Genomic DNA, 25666 nt, shown 5'->3' with positions numbered 1-25666 from the left:
ACACTCCTCACTGGATATGCTGGCTTTCCATGCACTAGCTGTGGTGGCACAAAAATCCTCTCAGAGAGCTCGGATTGGAGTGGAATATTCTCCTTAGGTGAAAGAGGCCTTACACGTGGCCAGACACAACTGATTTATTGCCAGCATCAAGCTGGGGAAGGCTTACCCAGCCAGCCAGCCAGCCCACTTTCTCCTCCAGTCCCGGGAGCTCTGCAACCCCAGTGGTCACAGCAGGGGCTCTTCAGGATGAATCAATGTGGCAGCCTGCAGTCTTGGGTTAGTGAGGGGTTGTCAGGGGGGAGAGGGGATGAAAAGAGGAGAATTAACTCTTGCTGAGCTGGAATCCAAAAGGCAACCTGCTGGGATGCCCACTGGTTGCAATTTAGTTTGCTGGTTTTCTTTTCACACTCCCTGGTTTGCTCAAGGAGCTCTTGGCATATGTAATGTGAAGATCCCCAAGTAGCAAGATGCTTTGCAAGGCACCTGGGAATGCTTGAATTAAATTTGCTTGCTGCAGCTGCTGAAAATGGGGCTGGGTGAGAGTCAGAGCGCTGCTTATTAATTGGCTGGCGCCATGCCTCCTCCAATTCTTCCTGTTCAGAAGCTTCCTAGGGCATCACTGGGGGGATTGCAAGCAGTCTGGGGGAATTTGATTTCCTAAGCAATGTGTGGGGGCTCCCAGCAAGATGGGCAGATGCACTTCCACCAGAACTGATTGTTCCCAGCGCTGCAGAGCAGGCTGAGCAGCACAACAGACACACCGGTTCCAGTAGAATAAGAATTAACTTTTGATTAAAACCATATAAGCAGCTTGACAGCTTGGAGCCACTGACCCAGGAAAGTGCATATGATAGCAACTTGGAGCAAGCTTCTTGTGAAGCCTCTCCTCTATGTTCCGGCAAAGAGGCTGCAGTTTCCTGGAGGGTATTGTTCAGGTGGGTTTCGGCAGGGGCATTGCTGGGCGACAATTCAGAGGGCAAAACATGCCCAATGAAGAACAGCAGGAGCCTCACAGCCGTCTGTCCTGACACCTTGGGAGGTTTTTCCTTTCTTGCTGCAAGGCAACCAATCCAAATGCCAACACCTAACTTCACCTTAGCCAGTGACCTCAATGAGGTCACAGCCTTGGGTGGTTTGGTTGTGGGCAGATGCCACCAGGCTTTTGGGCACTTTGTTTGGTGAACTTTTTTTTCTTCCATATATTCTTGCAGTGTAAAAAAGGCTCTCAAGTACTGCATTCCAACTGAAAATGATTTTCATTGCTTGGGGATTCAAAGCAGCCTCCCCAAACCAGATCTTTGCTTAAAAAATAAAAAGCCTTTTAAGTTGCTTGTTTCTCTCTGTGTATTTTATACCCGTCCCAGGGCTCTGCTCTAACATTAAAGAGAAATGAAAAGCCATCTAATACTGCAAGCAGGTTGCATCATGGAGGAAAGATCTAAGTTGGGCTGGTGGTTATGTTTTTGGGGGATAGTGGCAGAATAACTGTGCACTTAATGAGCCGGAACCCATCTATGACCTGAGGCTGCAAGAGAAAGAGGAAGGAGAAGCTCTTGGTGCAGTAGGAAAGTTTAATCTTCATTGTTCCCCTCAAGGCGACCTGAGGCTGCTGTCTGCTCTGTACCTTCTCATACACAGACTCAGGCCAGAACTGGGCCAGCTTTATATATTCCTGGCTTTCCCCTCCTCAGAGCAGGCTGCGTCTATGTGCTAGACAGACCCCTGAAATTTGCACTGGGCCAGGCCCCAGACCTGTTTACTAAATTAACTCCCTGGGTTGTCACTTCAGATTAATTCCTGTCAGGGAGACCATCTAATGAGGCCCTGTGCAATGCCTGAGTAATTGTATGGTCTCTCTTTGTTTGTACTTTTATCCCCTCCATGTTGGGTAAACATTCCCTGCTGTCTACAAAACTCATCTGGGCTTGGGATCCGGCTGCCACTTGCCTCATCAGCCAGCCAGAGCAGCATTAATGAGAGCTGCAGCAGTGGGGAGCCTGCATGCCGTGTGGGGAGGTGACAGACAACAGAGCTGTTGGGACAGACACAGGACAGGGGCCTTAGCAGGAATTTAATGACTGTGATTAGAGTGGAAGGTTAACTCCGCTGATGGCCATCCCAACACAGCAGGAGAGGTTTTATGCTGAGGTCCACGGACTATGGATCTGTATCACTTCATATCTGCCTCTGAGTTGTTCTTTTTCTCTCCTCTGAGCCCACTTGGGCAGTGTCTGTCTACTGCTGGCACTCTTTGGCTTCATCGGCTCCCGGAGCCGGCCCCCTCGCAGGGCAGGGGGGTCTCTCCCTCTGCACTGAGCAGGGGTGGTACCGCACGAAAGGGAGGATGAACGAGCAGTGCAGCAGCCCACATTTCCCCGTGAATGTTTGCTTGAGAATGCCTTTGGGTCCCAGATTAGAGGAGGCTGTGACTGCAGAAAGGTGATGTACTCGAGCAGCGGTGGCTCTTGCAGCAGCCCAGCCGCATATCCTGGGAGGTGAACAAAATTCCTTTTCTTCTGCACATGCAACCGTGGCTTCAGGCAAAGATCAGGAAAATGAGCAGCTGGTGCCTTGGGGGGTGCCTGGGGGTTGCACTTGGAGCGAGGTGGGGAGGAGGACAGGACGCCAAAGGCTTGGTGAGGAGGCAGCTCTGCACAAGGCAGAGTTCAGGGTAGCCAAACTTGCTTTACAAAAGCTCTGACATTTTGCTGGCTCCACAGCACAACGCTGCCATTGCCAAGGCAACCGCTGCAGACCAGGTTGGGTCCATAGCCCTCATTCCAAGGCTCTCTGGTGCATTGTGACCCCACTGACTCCATTCTGTGCATTCCCACAGTAGTATTGCAGTGAGGTTTTCAGCTCAAGGATGCTGCAATAGCTAAGGAGGTGATATCTGGTTTAAGACTTAACTAAAAAGCAGTCAGGGCTATCCTAGTTTTCATACTAGAAAATGAAAAGCTTAAAGAACAGTTGCAGCTTGTGAGCTAGGGCGGTGTCCATCCTGCTCTGGATAAAATGTGCTATGTGGTGCATTGCCCTGGTGTTAACTGGAAAAAGGGAATCTCATGCCACATCCACCAAAAAATCCTCCAGCTGACAGGGTGCTTAACTGGACAGGCCAGTTTGATGTCCAGGATGAGACACAGACTGGGCACATGGAACAGGGATGTGTGAGTCCCTTTATCCAGAGCATCACAGTCACAGCTGGCTGCAGCCAGGAAGGGAGTGTGGCTTTTCCTGAAGCAGCACATGGTGGCCTCATCATTGCACTTGATACAGGCTCTGCTGCTCTGCTGGTCCTCTCTCACTGGTGTTAGGACTGGGGACTCCAGTGACTTGACTTCACAGTGTTTGCCCAGCACTGAATCTCAAAGCAGACCTTCTGTTACAGGATGGCTTATAAGTCACATCTGTCAGAAAGCTTCTCTAGTCCTCTCTTCTTCTTTTGCCTGCCTTGTCTGCCAGTTTGATGTTTGATCACAGGCTGCTATCATATGGGATGTCAAATCAACACAATTCCATCTACCTGCAGAACCATCCTCTGTAGTGGAAATGGTCTTTTTTTCAGCTCTAACTATCCTATCTCCCTACTGATGCTGTTTTTTTTTTTTTACTTCAACTTTTGTTCAGGCAGTGAGAATAGGCAGATTATATCTGTGCTCTCCTGACAATTGCATTCAGTTGTGCTAGTGGCCTACGTGATGCTGGGCAGGATTCATCCCTTAGGAAGAGGTGGAAAAGGACGCAGAAATAAGCCAGTGCCAGTGGGAGGTGTGCTTGGTGGATGGTTTGAACAGTCCTCGTGATGCAAAGCCAGGGAAAGCAAGAGGGGGGAGAGGAGGCACTGCCTTTCTAGGCTGCAGAGGGGGAGGGGTTTGGGACTGAGTGTCAGCTACATGCCCGTGGAAGGAGAGCTGGCTGATCAATAACAAATGGTGGACAAGCAGTCCTTGAAGCTTAATAAGATTGCTGTTCGGGACCTGGAAGTGAAGCAGTGACTTTGCCACGGGCGTGTGGGAGTGAAGACAGCAGGATCTTACCTCAGCTGTGCTCTCTGCTGCCTGGAAATGGGACACACCATCAGTCACTGCAGCTGATAGCACATTGAGCCATCTCTCTTTTCATCCCTAGCAATCTGTCACAGAAGGTGCTGCTAGAACAAGGTCTTTTCCACCTCTGTTATAAGGGAAAATTCTAGGATAGCTGAATGTTTGGTGGGGGTGGAAACAAGGAGCTTTTTCCATGTTTCATGTTTGTACTCTGTGTTGGCTAAGTCGACAACAGCAGAGCCTCCACCAGCACATAGGAAGGGAGTTTTCCCCGGCCATCACTCACTGCAGGTGGAGATGTCTGCCTGGCCATGGCTGCTGTTGGCGCTGCCAGCCAGAGGATCAGTGTTTTCTGCAAGGGTGGCCAGGAAAGCTTGGCACAGGCCTGACCAGCACTGATGGGTCAGGTGTGATTTCAGTGGAAATGACTGGTAGCCATGGGATAAGGTTTCCCCCTTCAGTAGTCTAACAGTTTCCAACACCGCAATTGGGACTTCTTCCCTTTGCCCATGAGAGCTTAGCAAATGATGCTTAACTACTGAATTAGTTTGATTAATTCTGTCTTTTTGCATTCACAAATTGCTCTTCAGTTTGATACATGGTTTTCCTGAGCTGGTTTTCCCTAGTCCACAGGTCATTTGTAATCAGTTAGTTGGGAATATTAGTAATATGAGTAGTGGCAGATTAGTTGTGCTTCAGTCTTAAGGTATCATTTCTCTTCTGTGATTATCCAAAGTAAGTGTAGTTGGTTGACCTTGGCTGGATGTCAGTTGCCCACCAAACTGTTCTATCATTCCCCCCTCCTCAGGAGGACAGGGGGAGAGAAAATAAGATTGAAAAAACCAACATCTAAGGCCATGCACAGAAGCAAAGGAAAAATTTATTTTCTACTTCCCATCAGCAAGCAATGTCCAGCCACTTGGTGGGAAGCAGGTCTTCAGTACATGTAGCAGTTGCTCTGGGAGACAAACGTCACAGTCATACTTTCATATCCTTTTAGTCAATTTGAATCAGCAGTCCTGGATATGATGTCCCCTCCCAAGATTTTCCCCACCCTCAGCCTACTGGTGAGGGGAGAGTGTTGGAGAGACAGCTCTGGTGTTGTGGGAACTCTGCTTAGCAGTAGCCAAAACACTGGTGTGCTATCAAGTTCCTTCTAGCAGCCCACACAAAGCGCAGCATTGTGAGGGCTCCTACTGGGAAAATTACCTCTGTCTCAGCCAGATCCAAAGCGTAAGGTAACTTGCCCAAAACAGGGTAGCTGACAGTGTTACAAGGTGTCTGGCCATTCATCAGGTGCCTTGCAGAGAGATTTTGTCTTAACATTAGCTTTGTGAAGGACTGCTCCTAATGCTGTTCAAGTACTTAACTGGGCAAGAGGGAAAGCAGGATTTTGTTTAGCTTTCCTAGTACAAGGGAGTATTTCAAGCACATGTCCCAGTTTAGCTGTGTTCAGAACAGTTACAGTGACTGAGAAGAGCAATTCAAATAATCTTGCTGGAAAGGCTCAGATGATCTTAAAACACATCTAGAAGGAAAATCTCATGTCTTTCTACCTCTTAACATCACTGTTCAGTGTTCATTTTGGGTAAGAAAAATGTGAGAGAAGAGATAATCAGATTCCCCAAACCAATAGACTCCTCATAGCAGCTTTGAAGGATACAGATGTTGTTCCACACCACTGTGCTTGTTCGTATCCAGCAGGCTCTTGGCTTGTGTTTTACAGAGCTGAGTACAGCATGAAAAATGTTTGCCCGGTATCAAAGTTAGTCCTTTTTGTGCATCTCTTACCCACACTCCTTCGGTGGCTTCAAGAGGTACATGCTAGTATTAAGTCTTTCTGAAAGTCCCTGTTGATAGGCTGTGATGTGGCTTCCTCCCGTTTATTCTGCTCATCTGTTATTTTGGGTAGTCAGTCCATGCTCCTCCTGCTGTTTCACCGTCTTTTCTTTGTGGACCTTTGTGCCTTTTCCTGCTCCCCTTCCTATATTCCACCTCTTCTTTCTTTTGCTTCTGTTTCCTTTTTTTGGTTTTGTTCTTGTTTTTGTTTCTTTTTTCCCCTGGCTCTCACTTCCTAGAACACATTGGAGATAAGAGATAAAAGTATGTGAAGGGGAAGGGTTTAGAAGAGAGATGTAGTCTCTCCCATAGCTAGTCACAAATGGAAGGAGTAGGCACTAGATGGATGTTTTGGCTGTGTATCATAAAGAAATGAAGCAGGCAACATGGAGCAATGTGAAGGGCTTTATGGGTCTCCCTGCATATCCTGTGTTGCCTCTGCCTCTTCTTTATAGACAGCCTAGAGGCTCTGGAGTGATACTTACCTACAAATCGTCATTACAGGTACCAGACTGGAAAGTTCAGAGTCACACAAAAAGGCTATTTCTGCTCCAGGAAGCATCAGCCCCATCCTTTATTAGTTGTTTCCAAGGGTGAAGGTGCCCTAACAGAGGGCTCTGCCAGGGTCTGTAGAGAACTGAAGAAATGAAGCTCCTGTTGGTGGAGCATGTCCTGCTTGCAGGTTACACCCATATTATAGGCAAAGTGGCTCAGAGCCCAGCTTAACTGCAGCTGGGCAGACTTGGGCTGTGCAGAGCCAAATTACATTTTTTTTTCTTAGAGCCAGAAGTGCTGTCAGCACAGTGCACAGACACATGCATGGGTCTGGCTGCAAGCAGATATGTCCAGTGCAAGGAAATTGGTGGAAGAGGAGACTGTGCTTACTGATGTAGGGATGGGTGTAAAGTTGGATCAGTAAGGCACCGAACAGTGCTGATTTTCAGATGTGAGGCTCAAAAGAGTCTGGAACCATTGCTCTCTGCAAGAGGGGGTTGTGGAGGAACTTGAGAGATATTGTGTCTTGCCCAGCTCGTGCCCATACAATAGACAGAGAGGTGATCTCAGGCTCTGCCGCGCACAATCAAGAGTCAGCACAGGTAGGAACTTGGAGTAAGACTAGAGAGCTTCCAGTCTGAAACAGAAGGACTGCATGTGCCCTCAGCTTGAAAATAAGGCTGTGAGACAGTAGAAGAGAGGCTCAGTTAAGGCTTGTGCTTGATTGCCTCTCTGACAGAGTGAAGGCTAGGTCTGTTCTTCCTTAGACCAGGGAACATACGCTAATAAAATACATATTGCTTTCTGATCAGATCCTAATGAAAGACATTATTGAAGAGTGTGGAACAAGCACTTACAGTAATTCATGACAGCACCAATTTGGCTTCTCTAGGAAGCCATAAACTGCTGCTCTTGGCACCTAATGAGGATGGGCAGCTGATTGCCTGTGCAAGAGGAAGAGAGAGAGAGACTGACTCCCAGCGTTGATGGCTCCAGCTGTCCTCAGAAGCCACTGAGGTTGCAGTTGCTTCTCTCTCTGGAGCTGGGAATGTTTCAGCTGAGAAACTGGGTCTCCTAATAAAGGACAATTCAGTACAAAAATCTTCCAGGACTCCTCATTTAGACTGAATAATGGGTTTGGTTTGGGCATCCATCCTTGCTTAATCCCAGGATGTGAACCTGTGTGCTTGACTGATGAAAAACATAGGCATGAATTTCAGTTCACTGATGTGCTTGTCTGGGAAATGCCAGCTTTGTGCTTGCAATATGATTATTTGTTCTGGAAACCCCTTAGGAGTTATGGTTATCAAGCAATGAAAATTAAATAAATCCAGCTTTAAACTTACCTTAACCCTTTAATTGATGAGGTTAATGCCTAGCATCATTTCCATCCAAGATGGTGATTAAGTACTAACCAAAGAAAATATTTTAATTCAATAGGACAGGCAGAGAAAGTTTGATGAGAGATTATAAAGGAGCATGACAATGACTATCTTCATATCCGAACCAAATTTCTTCACTACCCAAAGCTTACCCAAATAGTTTTTCCAGAGTAGGCAGGCATCTTCCCTGCAGCTGATACCAGGCAGAGTTCAGAATCCCCTATTAGGATTGTGCTCCTGAAATTTTGTGCAGTGGACACAAGGCTGGGAGACAATGCCACCTTGGTGAAGGATTAGTGAGGATTGGAAGAAAGATCTGAAAGATGGAAAACTGTTTGAGTGGTTCTGGTGGGATGAAATGCAGTGGTACAAAGGCAGGGTCATAGATGCAGAAGGTGCTGCAGGCTGGAAGCTCATCTTTGGAAAATGAGTGCATTGCTCAACTGAGTTGACTTCAAGGAGCTGCTGATGAACTGCAGGTGGGAGAAAGGGCAGACATACTCCTAGATGAAGCTAGAGGTACTTCTGGGCAAGGTGGAGAAGTGCCACTACATCCTATATGCAGGCTGGGCCACTGAACGCCAGCAAGTGGGATCATGCAGAAAAACATGGTAGAGTCAATGCTGGAAAGTGAAAGTCTGTGTTACAAGAGCAGTCACAGAGTGCTCAGGCTGCTTAGCCCAGCAAAGCAAAGTCTGAGAGGTGGTGAGATTCCTGTCTGTAAAACATCAGGGGGTCAAGCAGCAGTGAGGGAAAAGAGTCACTGAAGCTAAAGGAAAGAAAATTGGGTGAAAGCTGCATGTGAATAAATTCAGTCTGGAAATGAGAACATTAGGGTGGTCAGGCTCCGGAACTGATGTCCAGGGGGAGGAGCAGGTCTAAAAGGAACAAACCACTTTTAAGATAAGATGTGATACATACATAAAATTAATAATCAGAGGCAGCCCCTCTGGTGACAGGGGACTGGACCCTGCCAGCCAGGAGTCTATGTCCCCTGCTGTGTCCTAGATTGTAGCCATGTTTTGCCCTTCTCTGAACTCTGGGGCAAAGAGATTTCATCCCTCTGCCAAAATACAGAGATCAAGCATCCAATTCATAGTGTTCAAAAGGAATGTCAAAGACATCTACCTCTGCTCTGCCCTGTGGTGCCAAGGTGACCTCAAGGATCACAATCTCAGTCCACTGCTGTGTGTCAGAGTGAATAGGAAGAAGGGGAAATAAAGGGCCAGATTTATGGCATATTTTTCCAGCTGTGTGAAACATATTGGAACCTCATGTTCAAGAGAGTTCCCTAAAATTTCCTATCCCCACCTCCCTCCTGACCCTGTTTCTGAACATTTTTCATTCCTCTTTCCCAAGAAATTCCTTCTACCCATGGAACTTACATGCTGAGCTCTCATTCTCGAGCAATGGAGAACCGGATAATTTTCTTTCAATCTTTGGTACTATAAACTTCAGCACACATAAATTCTGTAATCACATTTCCTTTTTTTTTTTTTTTTTTTTTTTAATAACTTTAAGAAGTCCATGGCTTCTAAATTCTTTGAGGTTGCCTCTGTGCCACATATCCTCTAGCTTTGGAGGCACAGTTGGGACAGGAATTGAGGACAGGGAATGTCTAATGAAGTAGCGGGAGGTTTGGCATTGCAGAGCCCCATGTTCATCTCACGACCTGTTACCAGTGCCACAAACAAGCTCAGCCCCTTCCAGAACCTTGGGAGTATCTGTCCTGGCTGTCCCGTCATGGTGAGGGCAGTGGTGTGATTGTTTCTGGTCTCTGTGAGCAACGCTCCCTTAGGAAGGGAGCAACTGTATCTAAGCTGGACTTTGTTGGGATGAGGTCATTGCAGTCAAAGCCACTGGGGAAATCTGATAAGAGATGATGCCTGCAGCACTCTGGGACAAAGCTATGCAAGGAAGCCAAGACTCTGCAAACACCACCTGCACACATGCCAGAGACAGCGTTTATCTGGTGTGCAGAGCTGCACAGGGAGCAAGGAGGAGCCTGCCAGAGGGATGGAGCCTGAGTGCAAGGCTGCTGTGCCACAGTAGCCTGCCTTTATCTGCTGCCTCCTCTGCCTTCAGGGAGGCTGGAGAGGCTGCAGATGGAGCTGGGAGCTGTCCCCACAGCCCATATCTGCAGTTAGTAAGGTTGGATTGGGAATGCAGGCAGCCATCCCTGTCTCCTTTGTGCTGCAGGAAAGAGCAGCCAGGGGAATTTGAATGAGGCTGAGAAAAAAGAGTGTAAGAGCTAGCATGTGTGGAAAGGATTTGAATGGAGATATTGGAAAGCAGAGCTAGTGCTTGTGCCCTGAGCTGAGAAGTTGCTGAAGAAACAGGACAAGTAAAGAGAGAGCATCAGGAGTGAATTGCAATGCTGGGAAGCTGGATGCCTGCAAAATAGTTCCTTTGCTCCAATCAGCTTGTTGGGGGGGGTCTACATGACTTTAATGTTCCTTTTTCTAGTTGTTGTTTGTTAGAAATACCTTGGGGCTTGGTGATGAAACAGATTTTCTTTCTAATTTTTTCTTTCAAACAAACATTAATATGCAGTTGTGAGACCACATGCATGGCTTCAAAAGCCACACCATTCTCAGCATAGGAAGGTCGTTGTGGTGGTGTAGAGCAGAACCACAACAGTAACTCTTGGCAGATGTGTTTATTAATATCCTTCAGCTTTATTAAGGCTTCTAGCTGGTACATATCTGGCATAAACATCATTCAGTCTGAAAACATCATCCTGTTTTTTTCTTTTAATAGCCTATATAAACAGAAAATGTAGGTGTGTCAGTGTCATACCTCGGGCCCTCTACTGTGACAGTGCCCCAGCTGGGAATGGAAGGAGGGGCAGGGGTACTATGGCATCCTGCTTTTGTCTCTGAGACTCTTGGTGTGTGTTCCTGGTCCGTGGGCTGGCTTGGCTGGCTACAGTGGGACAAGAATTCTGCCAGCATCACAAGCTGGCTCAAATGACATGACAGGGGAAAGGGCAGACAGTGCCCCCCAACAGGGTAGGTGATGGTGAGGAATGAGGAAGGGCAGCCCAGGTTTGCAGCTTCCAGAGGTTTGGTGGCTGAGTGCATGTGAGTGAGTTCTCCCCTGGCTGCTAATATTGCTTACAGTGACAGGGAAAGAGACAGGGACAGGGACAGGGAAAGGGACAGGGACAGGGACAGGAACAGGGACAGGGAAAGGGACAGGTTGCATACACTGCACGTGAATACACCCAAACCACATGGGGCTGACTTTGCCCTTTGTAAGGTGTTTCTAGAGCACCCCTTCTACAAGAACATTCTCACCTCTGCCGCCTGTGTAATATTCACAGCCAGCTGGTAGGAAATGTGGATTTGTTTGGGTTTTTTCCTTTCCCATCCCCTCCCTCAGATTATTGGGAATGGAAGGAGATAAAGGCAGCGGCGAGTGTGTGCTTTGCGCAGTGCTCTTGTTCTGGCCCCTGAGCCAGCTTGCTGAGCCTGGTGATGAATGAGCTTGTAGCATGAGCTCCTCCACTGAGGCTTCAGCGTCTCTAATAAGGTGGCCAGTGTTTCCCTGTCCTCTGTGCTGGCCTCTGCTTTATTAACTGCACTGCAGCAATATTAAAGTGGAACACAGGGTCAACGTGATCCGGAGGAGAGACGCTGGGAAGGGGGAAGGAAGAAGATACCAGGATAGCATGAGAACACATGGAGCAGGAGAAAGGGAAACAGCCGGCAATTGAAGTGGATTGAAAAATGGGTTTCTGCTGGACTGATGCATGCAGCTCTACACAGACCTGCTGCTGGCAGTCAGGGACACAAAGCATGTTTAAGGAGGGGGATGCAGAGGCAGACTTTGGCCTTTATGTCTCTGTCTGCTGGACCTGTGCTAGTGACTGCAAGCCAGCACCTGCTCCACATGCACACAGCAAGCAGCTGGCTGGAGCTGCCCCCTTTCCTCCCTTGCACTAATTTCATGCCTTTTAAACTGTGCTGGCAGCACACCTGGCTCTTTCTACTGACAGCTGCAGCTAGCTCAGGGCCCATGCTGTTTTTACAGAGAAGCCAGTCTTTCCAAAGACATCCAGGGCCAGTTCTGTTGTGATGGCAGGACTGTAGAGACTGTAGTAAAGGTGTGCAGAGGGCAGTCTTGCTGGCAGCCAGTTTCAGTGTCAGTCCAAGTTGCATATTGGATAGAGACAGGACATACACTGGGAGAAGATATAGCTACAAAATATTTGGTGGAGGGAAAAGACCTCTTAAAACTTTACTTCAGCACCAGGAGAAAATAAATAAATGCTGAGCCTTACCTGTGCCTTTCCCATTACCTAGTGATCCAGGTCTCTTCTAGAAAGCAGGGAAATTGCAAGCCATAGGAAGCATATGTGCCTTTAATTATTTCTGTTTTGCAGCCAAACCTGGGTGGCAGCCAGTTATTTATTTGGTTACACAAGTCCCTGAGGATTGACTCAACTAGGGAATCCAGAGCTTTGCAGTCCACACTAGAGGCTGGTTTCTCATTTTGTCCTGGATTTGATGGTGTGGGAGAGTATGTGATTTGACCTTGCTCCCAGAAGCTTTAGATACCCAAATTCCACCTAACTCCCAGCTGAGGTGGAATTTGCACTGTCTGAATCTCACCCTCAAGCTTCTCTCTGACTCTCCATTTTGTTTCTCTTCTAAAGGTTATGTCTAGACAAGGGAAATGGCTTCTGACCTCCCCCTATTTGCTGGCTGCCTTCCCAACATCCCAGCAAATGGCAGCCTGTGGGGAGGAGCTGCTGCCAGCCCTCCCAGTCACATTCTGCTCTCCAGAAAGTCCCACGCTAGGAGCTGTACCACTCCATCCTTCTGCTTCTGGCTTCTGACTGCTCCTCTTCTCCCAGATAATTGGGGGTCTGGTGCTAATGAGCCCAGCTTAAGTCCCTGCCCCTGGGAGCCAGCTCTGCCACTGCTTGGCCAGAGCAATGGTGTGGAGGGCTGGCAGGTGGGAGGGCTGAGCAATAGGAACAGCAGCTGGGTCAGAACCCAGCTGGCATGTGTGCAGGTAGGGCGTTGTTGATATGAACAGATCCTGGCAGCATCCTGGTGCCTCTGGGAACCACTGCCCTGGTCCTGCCCACTAGGACTGCTCCCTAGGGCAGCATCAAGCTGTTGGAAGGTGCCAGAACAGCTCCCAGCTCTCTGCTCCATCTTGCCAGGGGAGGAGGAGGACAGTGCAGCAAATAGTTCCTCAAGCAACTTACACCCTGATGTGTGCAGCGACAAAGGTCTCCTTTAGGTGCAATCTGTAAGGCAGGTGCAGGATTGTTTTTCACTGTGAGAACCACATGCAACCACAGGTTCCCAGGAACCAGTCCCTGCCCCTTCACTTAGGACCAGCCCCTGCCCCTTCACTTAGGACCAGCGTCCAAACTGTGGGCAGACCAAGGAGGTGGGTCAGTGGGTCCTGACTCTGTTGGAAATGAATGGGGCTTTGGCACAGAAAGCTCTACAGTGGCAGCCATTGCTTCTGGGTTTGAAGTTGGAGTTATGTACATGAGAGCTGGAGACAGGCAGAGGAGAGATTGCGTGAACTTGTTTTTGCTAAGCGCCACATCAGCATTGCTCCCTGCCCTCCTTGGATAGTGGCCTTTGCTTCTGCTGAGTCCTCACTCCATCTTCTTGCCCCACTGGCAGATTTGCTGTAAAACTTCCTCCATGTGTCCTGGTTCCAGTAATCCTGTAACTTCAGAGTTAATGATGAACACTGAGGCTGCCTGGCAGGAGAACTGCCTTTGCGATGGAAACTTCAGCCTAGAGGATGTATCAGAGGCAAGGGAAAGCTTAGTTAACACTGGACTATCAAAAGTCCTGCCAATGGTCTTTTTACCAGCACCAGCATCCCCAGTAACGTGTCTTGCCACAAGGATCCAGGCATTGCACAGTGACAGGCAGGAAATTGTATCTTCACAATGCAATCCTCGTTCTTGTTCTTTCCCAGCCAAGCAAGCATGACCATGGCAGGGAAGTTTCACTGACGTGTAATTCATCATTTTTAGTGGTGGTGATTTTGATAACGATATTTTCCCCGTTTTCTTGAAACTTCCCTGCTGCCTTAGCAAACTGAACAGTGTTTAGCTGGTGTGGTTCAGCTAACATAATTCAGCCCCTTCCAATGGGAACCAGAGGAAGAGGGAGCCTGTGAGTGACCCCAGAGAACCATGAAATAAACCCCTTGCTCTGGTCTGTGGAGGGAGTCCAGCAATGGACCCTATGGAAGGTTTCTGAGGAAGTATGGTAGTAGATTGGTTGGTAGCAGTGAGACACCAAATGAAGCGCCACATGGCCCAGGCAGCAAATGAATTAATTCTGTAGCAGTGATTGTGAACTGAAGGGTATCTTGGTGCAATGCCATGCTGTGTTTGCACAGGACCTGGGTGCACTAACAGGTGAAGTGGGTTCATTTTGTCCCTTCTGAAATCATTGCTTCTGAAACAAAGTTGCTTCAGGACCTGTAGTTCAAATTGTCCCTCCCTTAGGGGACACCACGGCTTCCCTTCAGGGGGAACTCAGGCTCCTGATCACTGTTCTGTACCAGGGGTGGCATTTTTCAAACCAATACTGCATGAAGATCTCATGGAGCAACCGGGTGTACATCTGTGTAGAAAGAGGGGGAATAGAGTGTTAAATGATGAATACGATTGCTCAGGTTTTCAGTTTTGGGATTTTCATGACGCTCTGGGTTCTTTTTCTGTGCAGTTGTCTCAGAGAAACACCATCCAAACCTTCATTCCTGTGAAGAAAATGGAGAAAGGCCTGTTGCTGGAGCACATCTTACCCAACCTGAAAGTGCCTCAGAGCTATGAAGTTCGCCTGACGCCCATCACCAGCTTTGGGGCTGGGGATATGGCTGCCCGCGTCATCCGGTACATGGAACGTAGGTGTCTCCTCCTCGCTCCTGCCTACGAGAGCAGGTCCAAGCCTCAGGCCTGGGGATGTGGGCATGCAGAGAGGTGGTCTTCTGTGACCCTTGGGTGGGTCCCTTTGCTCTGAGAAGTCCTGATGGCACAGCGCTATCGCATTCCACTCTATTTTGGATGCTGCCATCAATGCAGAGCACTAGAGATCTCTGAAGGTCCGTCTCCACTCATCCTTCACTCAGCAGCTCTGACTCACACTCTGCACCCTGTGGGCAGGAGATCCCCAAAACCCCATTCAGGCCATGCTGCAACTCCCTGTGCTACAGTGGCTTATAATACAAGATAGCCACTGGACACTGTGTATTAGTTGCACACCCATAAAAGTAAGAGAATTTCAGGAGACTTGTTATTTCCAGAGCTGAACGCATGATTCCTGTCCTAACTAGTCACTCCTAAAGCTGTAGCTCTGTCCCATACCTCAAATCCCAGATTATCTCATTGGGATTCATTGACCATACTTCTCTTCTCATCATCCAACAGCTCACAGCTCTCTCTATTCCCACAACTCCATGATTCCATTACTCTCCAATAGGAGTCTGGACCCTCTATTTCAGCAGAAATTACAGATCCTTCTCCCGTAAGGTTTGCTTGTCCCATAGACTGTCAGCGTGTCCAGTGTCCCCAGCATCCACAGTGCATCAAACTGCCTTGATGTCCTTCTTGGATACCAAGCTTTGGTATCTTAAGTGGGTGCTATCCCACTGGGTGCTCCAGAAGCAAACTACTTGGATTGCTGTAGGGTTTCCCTATGATCCCAGGATCACCCCTTAGGTGGGGTTTTCTTAAGGTCTCTTGTTGCTTGGATCAGAGTGTCTGCATCCTTTTCCATCACCAAAACAGCCACCAAGCATTGCTTTCTCACAAGGATGCTGCCAGGAGACTCGTGCATTTGTGACCTTTTTTGATGTGTTTGTTTTATTTTCAGACTTTATGATTTGTGCTTTTGTTTTGACTTGTTTTTCTATTTCTTTTTCCAGCAATCAACTATCCCAATCCAACAGGTAAGCAACAAGACCTTTGTGTTAATGCTTTGAATGTAATGTACGTTAATTGAGTGCTCCAGCAGATCAGGCAAGACAAACAGCTGGAATACACAGCCGACTTCGTCAAATCTTTTTTCCCCAAAAGACGATGAAATTGCACACACTACAGCTTCCAGTAAATACTGTCATTTGTTGTACCTTGAGTTATTGCCAGGAGATTTATGCCAGGGATATGCCTCTCACTCACACCTGATATCTTTGTGACAGGGCAGACTGTAATCTTGAGCACCCACTCCCATGCCCCAGCAAGAGCAATCTACTTCCAATAAGCAGGTTACTAAATGTTCCCCAAAATATCTGTGTTTAGGAGTATTCCCCATGCTCTTCTGACTAGGAATGATGCCACTTGGTATCTCTGCAGGTTTGTATGGAGCAGTCTCCAGCTCAAATCTGTCTCTTCCTGCAAACTCTTTGAGCACAGTCCCTTTCTTCTTCCCCTTCAGTGTCATCACTGTTAACTTGCTTTTTTACCCTCTGGTTGTTATTGGCAAGATACAGGCCCATCTGTATTGAGCATCCAGAGTTCCCATTGATTTTGAGAGCTGAATACACAATGTCTAAGAACGATGTTCTTTAACACCAACATGACAGTGCTCATTGAGCATAAAAGAGGAATTATAGCTGGAAGTAGTGGGGGAATGAACCGCAGGGGATGCAGCAAGGTTCCTTCACTTTGATTGTAGGATGTAAGCCCAGGCAAAGCTCTTGGGCAGAGATGGGCAGAGTACTTGCTGGTGCCCCATGGAGAGCATGGGGCTGTTTCTCTGTTTCCAGCTGCTGAGTCAGTATTCAGTGGTTTTATGTATTACTTTGTGTGTAGGTAATGCACTGCAGGGTAGCAGTGGGGAGGGGAAGCCAGGATTAGGTGATGGCAGAATCAGGATAGGGAGCTCTCTTGTTAAGGCAGCCACAAGGAGTTAATTCCTGCACGTTCACACTCTGAGGATGGTTTGATGAACCATACTCTGCCTGAGAGTAGGAGTTGCTTACAGAGTCAGAGGGATTTTGTGGCTCTAATTCCTGATTCCATTTGTTTTCTTTTCCTCACTTCCTGATCTACTTTAAATATTCTCCATAGAAGACTCGCTGGGAAACATGGAGCATATTGCCAGGGATCTACTCTAGAAGGTGTCTCTCAGTGCTTGCTGGAGGAGGCAAGTGTCCCAGCCCACAGGTGGAAGTGACAAAGCCTGGCCTTTTGCCGCTTGCTTTTACACTGCATAAATCACTGGTAAACCCAGAGCAACTTCAGTCCTAATTATGTCAATCTCTTGGGATCTTTGTAAATTGAGCCTTCAGACTGCCTGCCTGGGGTACCTTTGGCAGCCTTATTTGTCCAGAAAAACTGCAGGAAATTTGCCTGTGGTGGAACGTAACTCAGCCACTCATGTTTTTCATGCAGTATAACCAACACTTAGGATTTCCCTTCATATAAATTGCCCAGCCTCTGGTGGATGTTGGGACCTCTGGGCCAGTTGTGAGGGCCTTGCCCGTGCGTTCACACCTTGAGACAGACTGCCTAAAATTCGACCTACCACATTTGCTTTCAGATATGGCCTTTCCTTTCAGACCTGCAGCCAGTGAAATATGAGCCCAAAGGCTTTTAGCTCTTTCTTTGGACCACAACTCTTCATCCCAAACTCTTCACCCCAAAAACAGGAAATCCCTCCTGCTACCTCTTCTTTTCATACTTCCCTGCTACCGTCACCCCCAGGGAAAAGGTCACACTAGTCTGCTGAGCCAAATTCTGGGAGCAAACATTGAAAGCTCTGGAGTGAAAGGCAAAGATTAGATGATTAATGCCTCTGGCAGCCTGATCCAAGGGCATGCACAATGGTGATTAATTTACAAACTCTGAGAGTCACTTAATACAATTACTTCTTCATGCATTTTCTCTCTCAGCCTAATAAGATGTTAATAACATTGGGGCAGGCATGCGTGTGGCATGGTTGCAGAGCCAGGTGTTGGGTTATAAAGGAAAAGCAAAGGAAAAGCAGAGGAAGTGAACAAAAGACATTGGGAATTTCAAATATTTAGAGGCTATCAGTAAGACTGACTTAAAAATCAGTAAATCTGGTTCTAAAAAGCAGAATTTTTATTTAAAAAACTGCCTAAGAATTATCTGAATTCTAAAATTTTACCTTAAAGTTCTCTTAGAATAACTGATTGTTTTAATGTCATGACCACATTCCAGTGCTGGGAAATCTGCTCCGTCCTTACCTCCTCTGCAATTTTATTTGGCTTTCCATGGAGTGCTGCCCCACAAGCCATTCCAGCTCCTCCTCCATGGGTGTTCTGGTTTCCCTTGTTTTATCAGATGTAACCTTGTAATCTTGATGATGATGTCATCAAGAAATGTATGGGATAGTTGCGGGGGGGGGGTTTTGTGGGTTTTTTTTTTGTTTGTTTGGGGTTTTTTTTGTTTTGGCTTTTTTGGGTTTTTTTGGTGGTTTTTTTTGGTTTTTTTTGGCCAACTTGTCTTGCCCTTTCAGAGCAGCAACACTGTTTCCCACATACCTGCAGTGTGGCTGTGTGTGGTGCTAAAACCATGATTTTGGGACCATGGGCAAGTACAGTGGGTGATGATCTGTGGCAGATGTTGGTTGTTGCAGATTAGCCTGGCTTGTTGCTTACCATCTTTTGCTGGTGTGTCTGGTCTCTGATAATGCTCAGAGTCCAGAGGAATCCAAGTTTGTTCAGGTAAGAACATGTGGGAATGAGATGTCAGCCTGTGTTTAGAGTTGGATTACTCGAGTTTGTGCCCATTCTTCAAGAATGTTTTGTAATGCAAAGGTTAAAAGAGGTGACAGTTCCTTGTATCCTGGTGGCAAGCAGGATGACAGCCACTTACAGCATTGTGAAGCTTTCTCCCATTACTGGTTATAAAATCCCTAGAAAATTGTAATGGGAGAGACTGTTGCATATTCTTTCTCAAATCGTTATGTACTTTGAGGTCTCAATACAGTTCTTGTTATCTTCATTTTCTAGATGGGGAAACTGATGCCCAGAAAATGATAGCCTGTGGGTCACACAGCAGGTCTGCAACTGAGCTGGAGTGCAGAGCATGGTCCTTTATGCTCCAAGCCAGTGTCAGTTGTCAGGCCACAGCTAAATGATGAAGGCAATTTTATTCAAGTGCACTCCATCTGCTATTCACCCATAGTTTGCAGCTAGAATAGGAGTATTATTTTTTGCATTCATCTGGCAGCCAGAAGTTCAGAACCAGGGATGGCTTTCCCCTAAGGACTTGAAAGGAAAACCTCCATTATGTTTCTCAAGAAGGCAAAGCAACAAGAAATGCTAATAGCCACAGTAGAGGGTCTCTCCCTTGGGAATGCATGAAGGTGTCTGTAACTGAGAGCAAATATCTCTGCACTCTGAACTGCCACCACTGCAAAGCCTGCCAAGGAAATCTGTGTGATGAAGACCATACTAAATACAGCTTTTTGAGGAGCCAGCTCCCCTGCCACCTCCACCTTACTTGTAACAATCCAGAGAACAACTTCTGTGTTCAGTATTTAAACCCACTGATTAAATTTTAAACAGGAAGCTTCCTTTACTCCTTGAGGACGAACCAGAATCCCTGGCAAATGGCAAAAATCTTCAAGAAGGTTTGCATCACACAGTCAAGGTCAAAAGTCAGATCACCTCTGTGGTCTCTGAGGTACTGCAGTTGATTTAAAGGTTTTTTTCTTGGCTGGATCTGCCAGGTTTGTCCTGGTGAACTTTGTTGATAACCATCCAGAGGTGACATGCTGGCAGTGTCCCAAACCACACTGAACACTTCCTAGTTATTCATGGCACCTCCATTGTAGCTCAGAGAAACTACAGAGCTTTGCTTTCCTGTGGCTTGTTTTATACCAAAGGACCAGGAGTCAGAGCACTTGGGTTCTGTTTCCAGCTTAGGCACTGCCTGCTGTGACCTTAAATGTGACCTCTATACTTTGTGCATCTATTTCCCCGCACGTAATGCAGAAGATATGTAGAAAGAGGCATTGCTACACTACAGAGAAATTAAGAAGCCTTGGTCATTAGGCATTGCAAAGTGCCTTGAGCTCCCAAGCTAAGCAGAGGTGATATGCTGGAGATTCAAACTCCTGCACAGCAAGTGGTGTGGCACATAAGGTGGATCATGTTGTTGATTAAGCAACAGCATTGCTTGATCTGTGGTGCTGGGACCTTTCTCTGTTTTATGCGCTCTGCTAGAAGTGCTGTCTTCTGGAAGGAGCTGCATTTGGGTGAGAAGATAAAATGCACCCAGGGCCCTATGTGGATGTTAAAAAGCTGTCTATAAGACTTTTGAGTCAACTTCTCTGAGAAGTCTCATCCCATGTGTGTGGCTTCTTACAAATGAAGGCACAGTAGTCCACCAGGCTGGCACAACCAGGCCTTGGTGCTAAGTTTGGAGAGCTGTCCTCAGGTCCTCTTGTCTTGCACAACTCTCTCTAATCTCCACCTGAGCTTGTCCTTTCTCCTTAATCTGCCTTTCCTTTGATTTCTGTGCCTCCTCCTTTGTGGTTTGTTCCCTCTCAATCAGTTGCCTGGCTGACCTCTGTGTTACAGCTTCCAACTCTGCTTTCCCTGATATTTCCTGTTAAGGTGATTCTGTGTTGGAGAAAGATGTCGTCTTTCTTTTAAAGTCCATGTTCTCAGCAGGGTCAGAGGTGCAAACCACCCTGGTGCTTTTGCAAAAGGACCGTCATTGTGGATCCTGCTGTGTAAGATAATGCCATTCTGAGAGAAAATGTGTCTCTTTTAACAGCAGCTGGCAACCCATGAGCTGGAGTCGTGCAGATGTTTTTGGTGCAGTGGAGATAAACCAGGGGTATTACACCTCCAAGAAACATCAGCAAGCTTGTGGGCTCCAGCATCTCCTTTGAGGACTACTGGGGATCTGGTAGAGCCATGACCTCCCTTCTCTCAGCCAAAACAACTGAGGAAGGACCCTTAGGAGCTGCCTTCTGACTCTTTTCTCCTTCCATCTCTTTGTTCTGGAGATAAAAGAGGCCCCCACATAGCTACCCTGTCTCAGACCCTGCAAGCATCTGCCCTGTCTTCTGTTCCCTTCTCCTTCAGCTCCAGATGCCATTCGGGCCCCTGTGTTAGGCACTGCTGAGCAGTGACTAATTTGGATTTGGATGGTAATTAGAAATGAGCAGATTGAGTGGAAAGCACTTAGGCAGGGTTAATCAGCAGTTAAGTGGCCAGCCCAGACAAGCTCCCGATGGCTGTGCTCAGCCCAAAGGAGTGGGCATGCAGCGTTTCCCGCTGAGTTTACTGGAAACCCAGCTGCCCTGGTCTGTGAACCAGGCCCTTGGCTTACCACACATTGTCCAACCTATGCTGGCAAAGACATTTTGGCAGGTTACCTCAGGAGGCTGCATCCTCTTTTCTCACTGCTTTGATGGGATGCTGGAAACAGATGGACAGGAAGGGCAAACCCAGTTCCCTACCCCAAGGGTATGCAGACCTTTGATGTCCATTTGGATTACAGTTGTTTTCATTTCCAAATGGGAGGGGATGGGGAGGGTGCTAGCCACCAGAAAGTAGGGTAGCCACCAGAAGGTGCAGCATCTCAAGATGAGAATCTCAAGATACTGTTCATTTCATGGGTAGTCTCTCTTCTCTGGTACAAGAGAACAGATTTTGTTGTGTATGGTAGATGTATGAAACTCCTACCATCACACTGTGCTGCAGCTGGAGCTTTTGGCCCTGGCATTGCAGAAAACTTCCCTTGTGTGTCCCATTCTTGGCACCCAGCCCATAGGTTGAGGACCTGTCCTACATGTCCTGCCAGAGTCATCATGCAAGCTAGGAGAAAAAGCCTCCTGCCCAGGAATCAGAGCAAGTCATTATTGAAGATACAAGAATGCAGGAGCCCCAGGAGGTACTTGGGCTTCCCTTCATCTGGGCAAGATAAATAATTGTGGGAGGTAAACCCCAAGAAGTTGAGTCTTGCACCAGCATGCCGTGGATGTAGTTCCCTAGCACATTCCAAGCCCTCATCAATAGTCTTGTTTTCTTTGTGTATGTGTTCTTTCATGGCTTTATCTTTCAGTTTCATAGCACACCTCCTTGCCCTTACTTAAAAGCAGCAATTAAAGATATCTGTGCTTGCCCTATCTACATCACTCACAAGGTCCAAGATCCCACTTCCACTTCATTCTCCAGCTCTGGTTTCTGCCCAGGGACCTTTCAAAACACATGGCAGTTTTCACATTGGTTCTTGGACCTGTTTTCTCTTTCTTTTTTGCCTGTTTTATCCTTTCCTCTCCTACTGTGTCAGCAGTGCAAAGCAGGTTCTTGACCTTTGCTTTTGTGACTCAAAACTACCTTTTTAACACAAAGGTTACAATCTTCAGCCTGGTCATGTCCAATTCATTCCAATCTCTGCAAGTCCATATTGGGTTATGTCTATGCACGAGATTTTTCATCTGTCTTACAATACTGCTGTAGGGTGTAACTGTCTTGTGGTAGCAATAAAAGTGAGCCCTATTGCCCATATGGTTGATCCTACATAAAAATCTTTTATCTACGTGTTTTATTTTGTTAGAGGAACCAGCATAAGCTGCAAAATCAAATGTGCTTTTTAGCTGGTGTAAATTAGATGTACTCTGGCTAAATGACACGTTTGTCGTGCTGAGCTGACCTCTTCTCCACAGCTGATTTTTTTTCATGAGTGTCATAGTTTAGTTAAATATATAGCCTGAAGGGGGGTCATCTGCTGCTACTTTTTCCTCTCTCCTGGGGAAATTATTCTACCATCAAGTTGTTCTGATATAAAAGCCCTTGTAGCCAGTTTTCCTTTGGTGATCTTTTTACCTTCCTCCACATTTGCCCCTTCAGATCTCTCAGAGAATCTCTTTAGCCATAATAGCTTTTTTTCATTTTATCAGACCATCACATTTATCAGCCTGGATTAACACTTATGTAGTAACACTGATCATGGATGTATTATGGGTAGTGATAGGAAAAGGGGGAACATTTTTAAATAAAAGAGGGGACATTCAGATTTGATTTTAAGAGTAAATTCCTTACTCCTTACTCAGAGAATGGTGAGGCACTGGAACAGGCTGCCCAGAGATGTTATGGGTGCCCCATCTGTAAAAGCATTTTAGGTCAGGTTAGATGGGGCCCTGTCCAGCCTGATCTAGTGAATGGCATCCCTGCCCATGGCAATGGGTTTGGAACTGAATGGACTTTGAGGCTGCTTCCAACTCAACCCATTCTGTGATTTCTCTGATTTCTATGATCCTTTCCTTTTCAGCCTCCTCCTGAGGTCGGGGGCTGCCCATCTGCCCCTGGCTTGACACAGAGCCTTGGTGGTGACACAGCACTGCTGAGAGCACCCAGGCAGCTTGGGGAGGGTGTTGGAAAAGCTGCAGCTTGAGCAGCCCTTCCCTTCCCATCCCCACAGATAACACCTGCCGCTTTGAGGACGAGAAGATCTGCGGCTTCGTGCAGGACAAGATGGACAACTTTGACTGGACCCGGCAGAACGCCCTGACGCAGAACCCCAAGCGCACGGTCAACACGGGGCCCCCCACGGACATCAGCGGCACGCCAGAGGGTCGGCACAAGGCTGGGTGTCTTTTGGCTTGGCAGGGGAGGGGAGATGCACACCGTCTCTTGTCAGGAGTCTTACAGCTCTGGGAGCTGCTGGAGGACTGATCTGCTTTCTACTTCACATGGAGTGCAGGGAGCAGGCAGTTCATTTGCATGTTACTGATTGGAATTAAACACACAATTAGAACACCCACAACTTCGTTGAAAGGGATAGTGTGAGCATTAGTTCTTGTTGTCAGCTAATTGCCTGATGCCTAATGCTCTTGCACTGTTTGATGCTTGTTTTGAAGAAAAAGATGGATAAACAAGTAGGAGGATATCTCTAACACCTTGAAATGGCCCTGTGGGTTTTAGCGAGCTGTTTCCTCAAAGAAATATTCAGGGATGCAAACAATCTCCTTAGTGCCAAGCACAGAATCATGAGAGACCAGACAGGAGCTGCCTGTGGGGCAGGAGGAAGCCTCACCTTTAGCTGAAGGAGACTGGTGTTATGTATTGCTCACCCTAGCTGTGAGCACATGTGTGTGGAGCACATGCTCCCAGTTTAAGTGGATACTATGTCCCTCTTTCTGTAATAAGAAAAGTAAATTTGTATGCAAACACATATCTTTGAACTCAGAAAAAAAATGGGAAACATCCAATGGCCCACTAAGGAAATGGTTTCTCCCATTAGTGTTCAGTACACCCAACCTGACTGAACAATGAAAATGATAACAAATTAAATGGCTAATCTCTTCCTCCCTGGGCTGTTAACAATTGCTTTGGTATTGTTCTCTTCCGACAACATTGTTCAGGCTAGATGTACCAAACCCTCTCTCCTTCTACTTGAGGCAGAGAAATTAGTCTGGAATGGTTTCTCTTTCTGGTGTTCTCCTTGCACAGTGCAGTCAGCTCTGAGGCTCTTTGTGCACCCAGTATGTGCATGTTCAGGGGTTCACCTGCTCCGTGTGCTCACAGCAGCTCTCCAGATGCCTGTCTCTCCCACACTTCCATAAATACTGCCGAGGCAGGGGAGGCACTGGGGCTATCGTGCAGGTGTCTCTGGCCGGGATCACAGAGGGTGCAGAGCAGTTGGGCACAGCAAGGCCATGTCTCCCAGAGGAGGGGTGGTCTCCCAGCCGCACTGGTCTCCCATCATCACTGGCATCATTTGGAGGAAAAGAGACCCAGTTCATGCTGCCTTTGCCCACCTTTCCCTCTCGTTCTGCAGGGTATTACATGTTCATCGAGGCGTCCCGGCCCCGGGTGACAGGAGACAAAGCCCGGCTCATCAGCCCCCTGTACAACATCACTGCCAAGTATTACTGTGTCTCCTTCTACTACCACATGTACGGGAAGCACATTGGTGAGTCCGCTCTGCTGAAGGGTAACTCGGCCTCATGTGGGCTCTTGGGGAAGATCTCCAGCTTCTTGCCCTAGCAGCTATGCCTCTGACCAGCAATTCCAGAGGGTGGGAGTCCTACTCCAGTACTCCAAGCAGCAGGGTGGGCTGCTGCACTCAAATGCTTGTCCCGTAGCCTAGCAGGGTGTCAGGGTTGCGAGGCTGTCACAGCCTATCCTTGGGGCAGCACCTTACAGTCAGTCTGTCCATTCAGAGAGTGAGTGGGGGCTTTGTGAACCACAGAGCTCTGGGGTGGCCACAGCTGCACTGGGGTGCACAGGATGTGTGTTCCCCCAGCTGTGCCCAGGGGCTGCCTGCTCTGCCTGGCTCCTGTGAGCCTCAAGTGCAGCGAGCACCACAGAAGCGCCTGGCACAGTAATGAGTTTCCATATCCAGTCAAGGAGCAACTGCTAATTCGTCACCTCTTGATTATAATTTCATTAATTTGAATAATAGATGCACTCTTCGCACAGCACACAGGGTTATTAATCACCTGCTGGACTAGAGCCTGACTGAAAAATCAGGGCCCAGGCAGGAATGTGTCCGCCCTTCAATAAGTAGGGTTAATTAACCTCTCTCTGCTGAGTACTGCAGATGTCATTGGGAGGGAGCATGCTCCTGAGTCTGGCCACATCTCTGTGCACATGTGGCATGGCTGAGAGGTTAAACTGCAAAATCTGGGCAAGGCTGAAACCCTGACACCATGAGTGTCGGGGCTAGGAGCTGGGCTGCAGTTCACTGAGCAGGTCTCCATCTGTGTCTGTGTTTTGAGGGTTCATATTTGCTCTCTGCACTTGGAATTGGGCTAGGTCAGAGGTGTTTTCACACACCTGGATTCCCCCTGGAGACAGGCTGCTCCATGTTGTAGTCATGCTGGTGGTGGCAGCTTGCTCAGGCAGAGAACTGTCAGTGTTGGCTCAAACCAGATTTTCCTGGAGCTGCTGGTCCTGCTTAGCTGACAGAGTCCAGCTGCT

At 47.6% G+C, this 25666-nt stretch overlaps 1 protein-coding gene across 4 annotated transcripts in view; it reads left to right on the top strand.

Annotated features, from left to right (window-relative positions):
- Window positions 1-25666, top strand: part of MDGA1 (MAM domain containing glycosylphosphatidylinositol anchor 1) — a 140427-nt gene that overhangs the window by 99221 nt on the left and 15540 nt on the right. For all 4 annotated transcript variants that reach the window (XM_041404427.1, XM_041404428.1, XM_041404429.1 and 1 more), the window contains exons 12-15: window positions 14482-14659; window positions 15680-15703; window positions 23163-23315; window positions 24522-24656. In XM_041404427.1, the coding sequence (XP_041260361.1) occupies window positions 14482-14659; window positions 15680-15703; window positions 23163-23315; window positions 24522-24656 (490 nt within the window). The remainder of the gene's footprint in view (window positions 1-14481; window positions 14660-15679; window positions 15704-23162; window positions 23316-24521; window positions 24657-25666) is intronic.

Source organism: Onychostruthus taczanowskii, unplaced genomic scaffold, assembly GCF_017590055.1.
Source record: "Onychostruthus taczanowskii isolate IOZ18803 unplaced genomic scaffold, ASM1759005v1 scaffold21, whole genome shotgun sequence".
NCBI classification, from domain to species: Eukaryota; Metazoa; Chordata; class Aves; order Passeriformes; family Passeridae; genus Onychostruthus; species Onychostruthus taczanowskii.
Note: the sequence above shows the minus strand (reverse complement) of the source record. Positions and strands in the feature narration are given on the sequence as shown.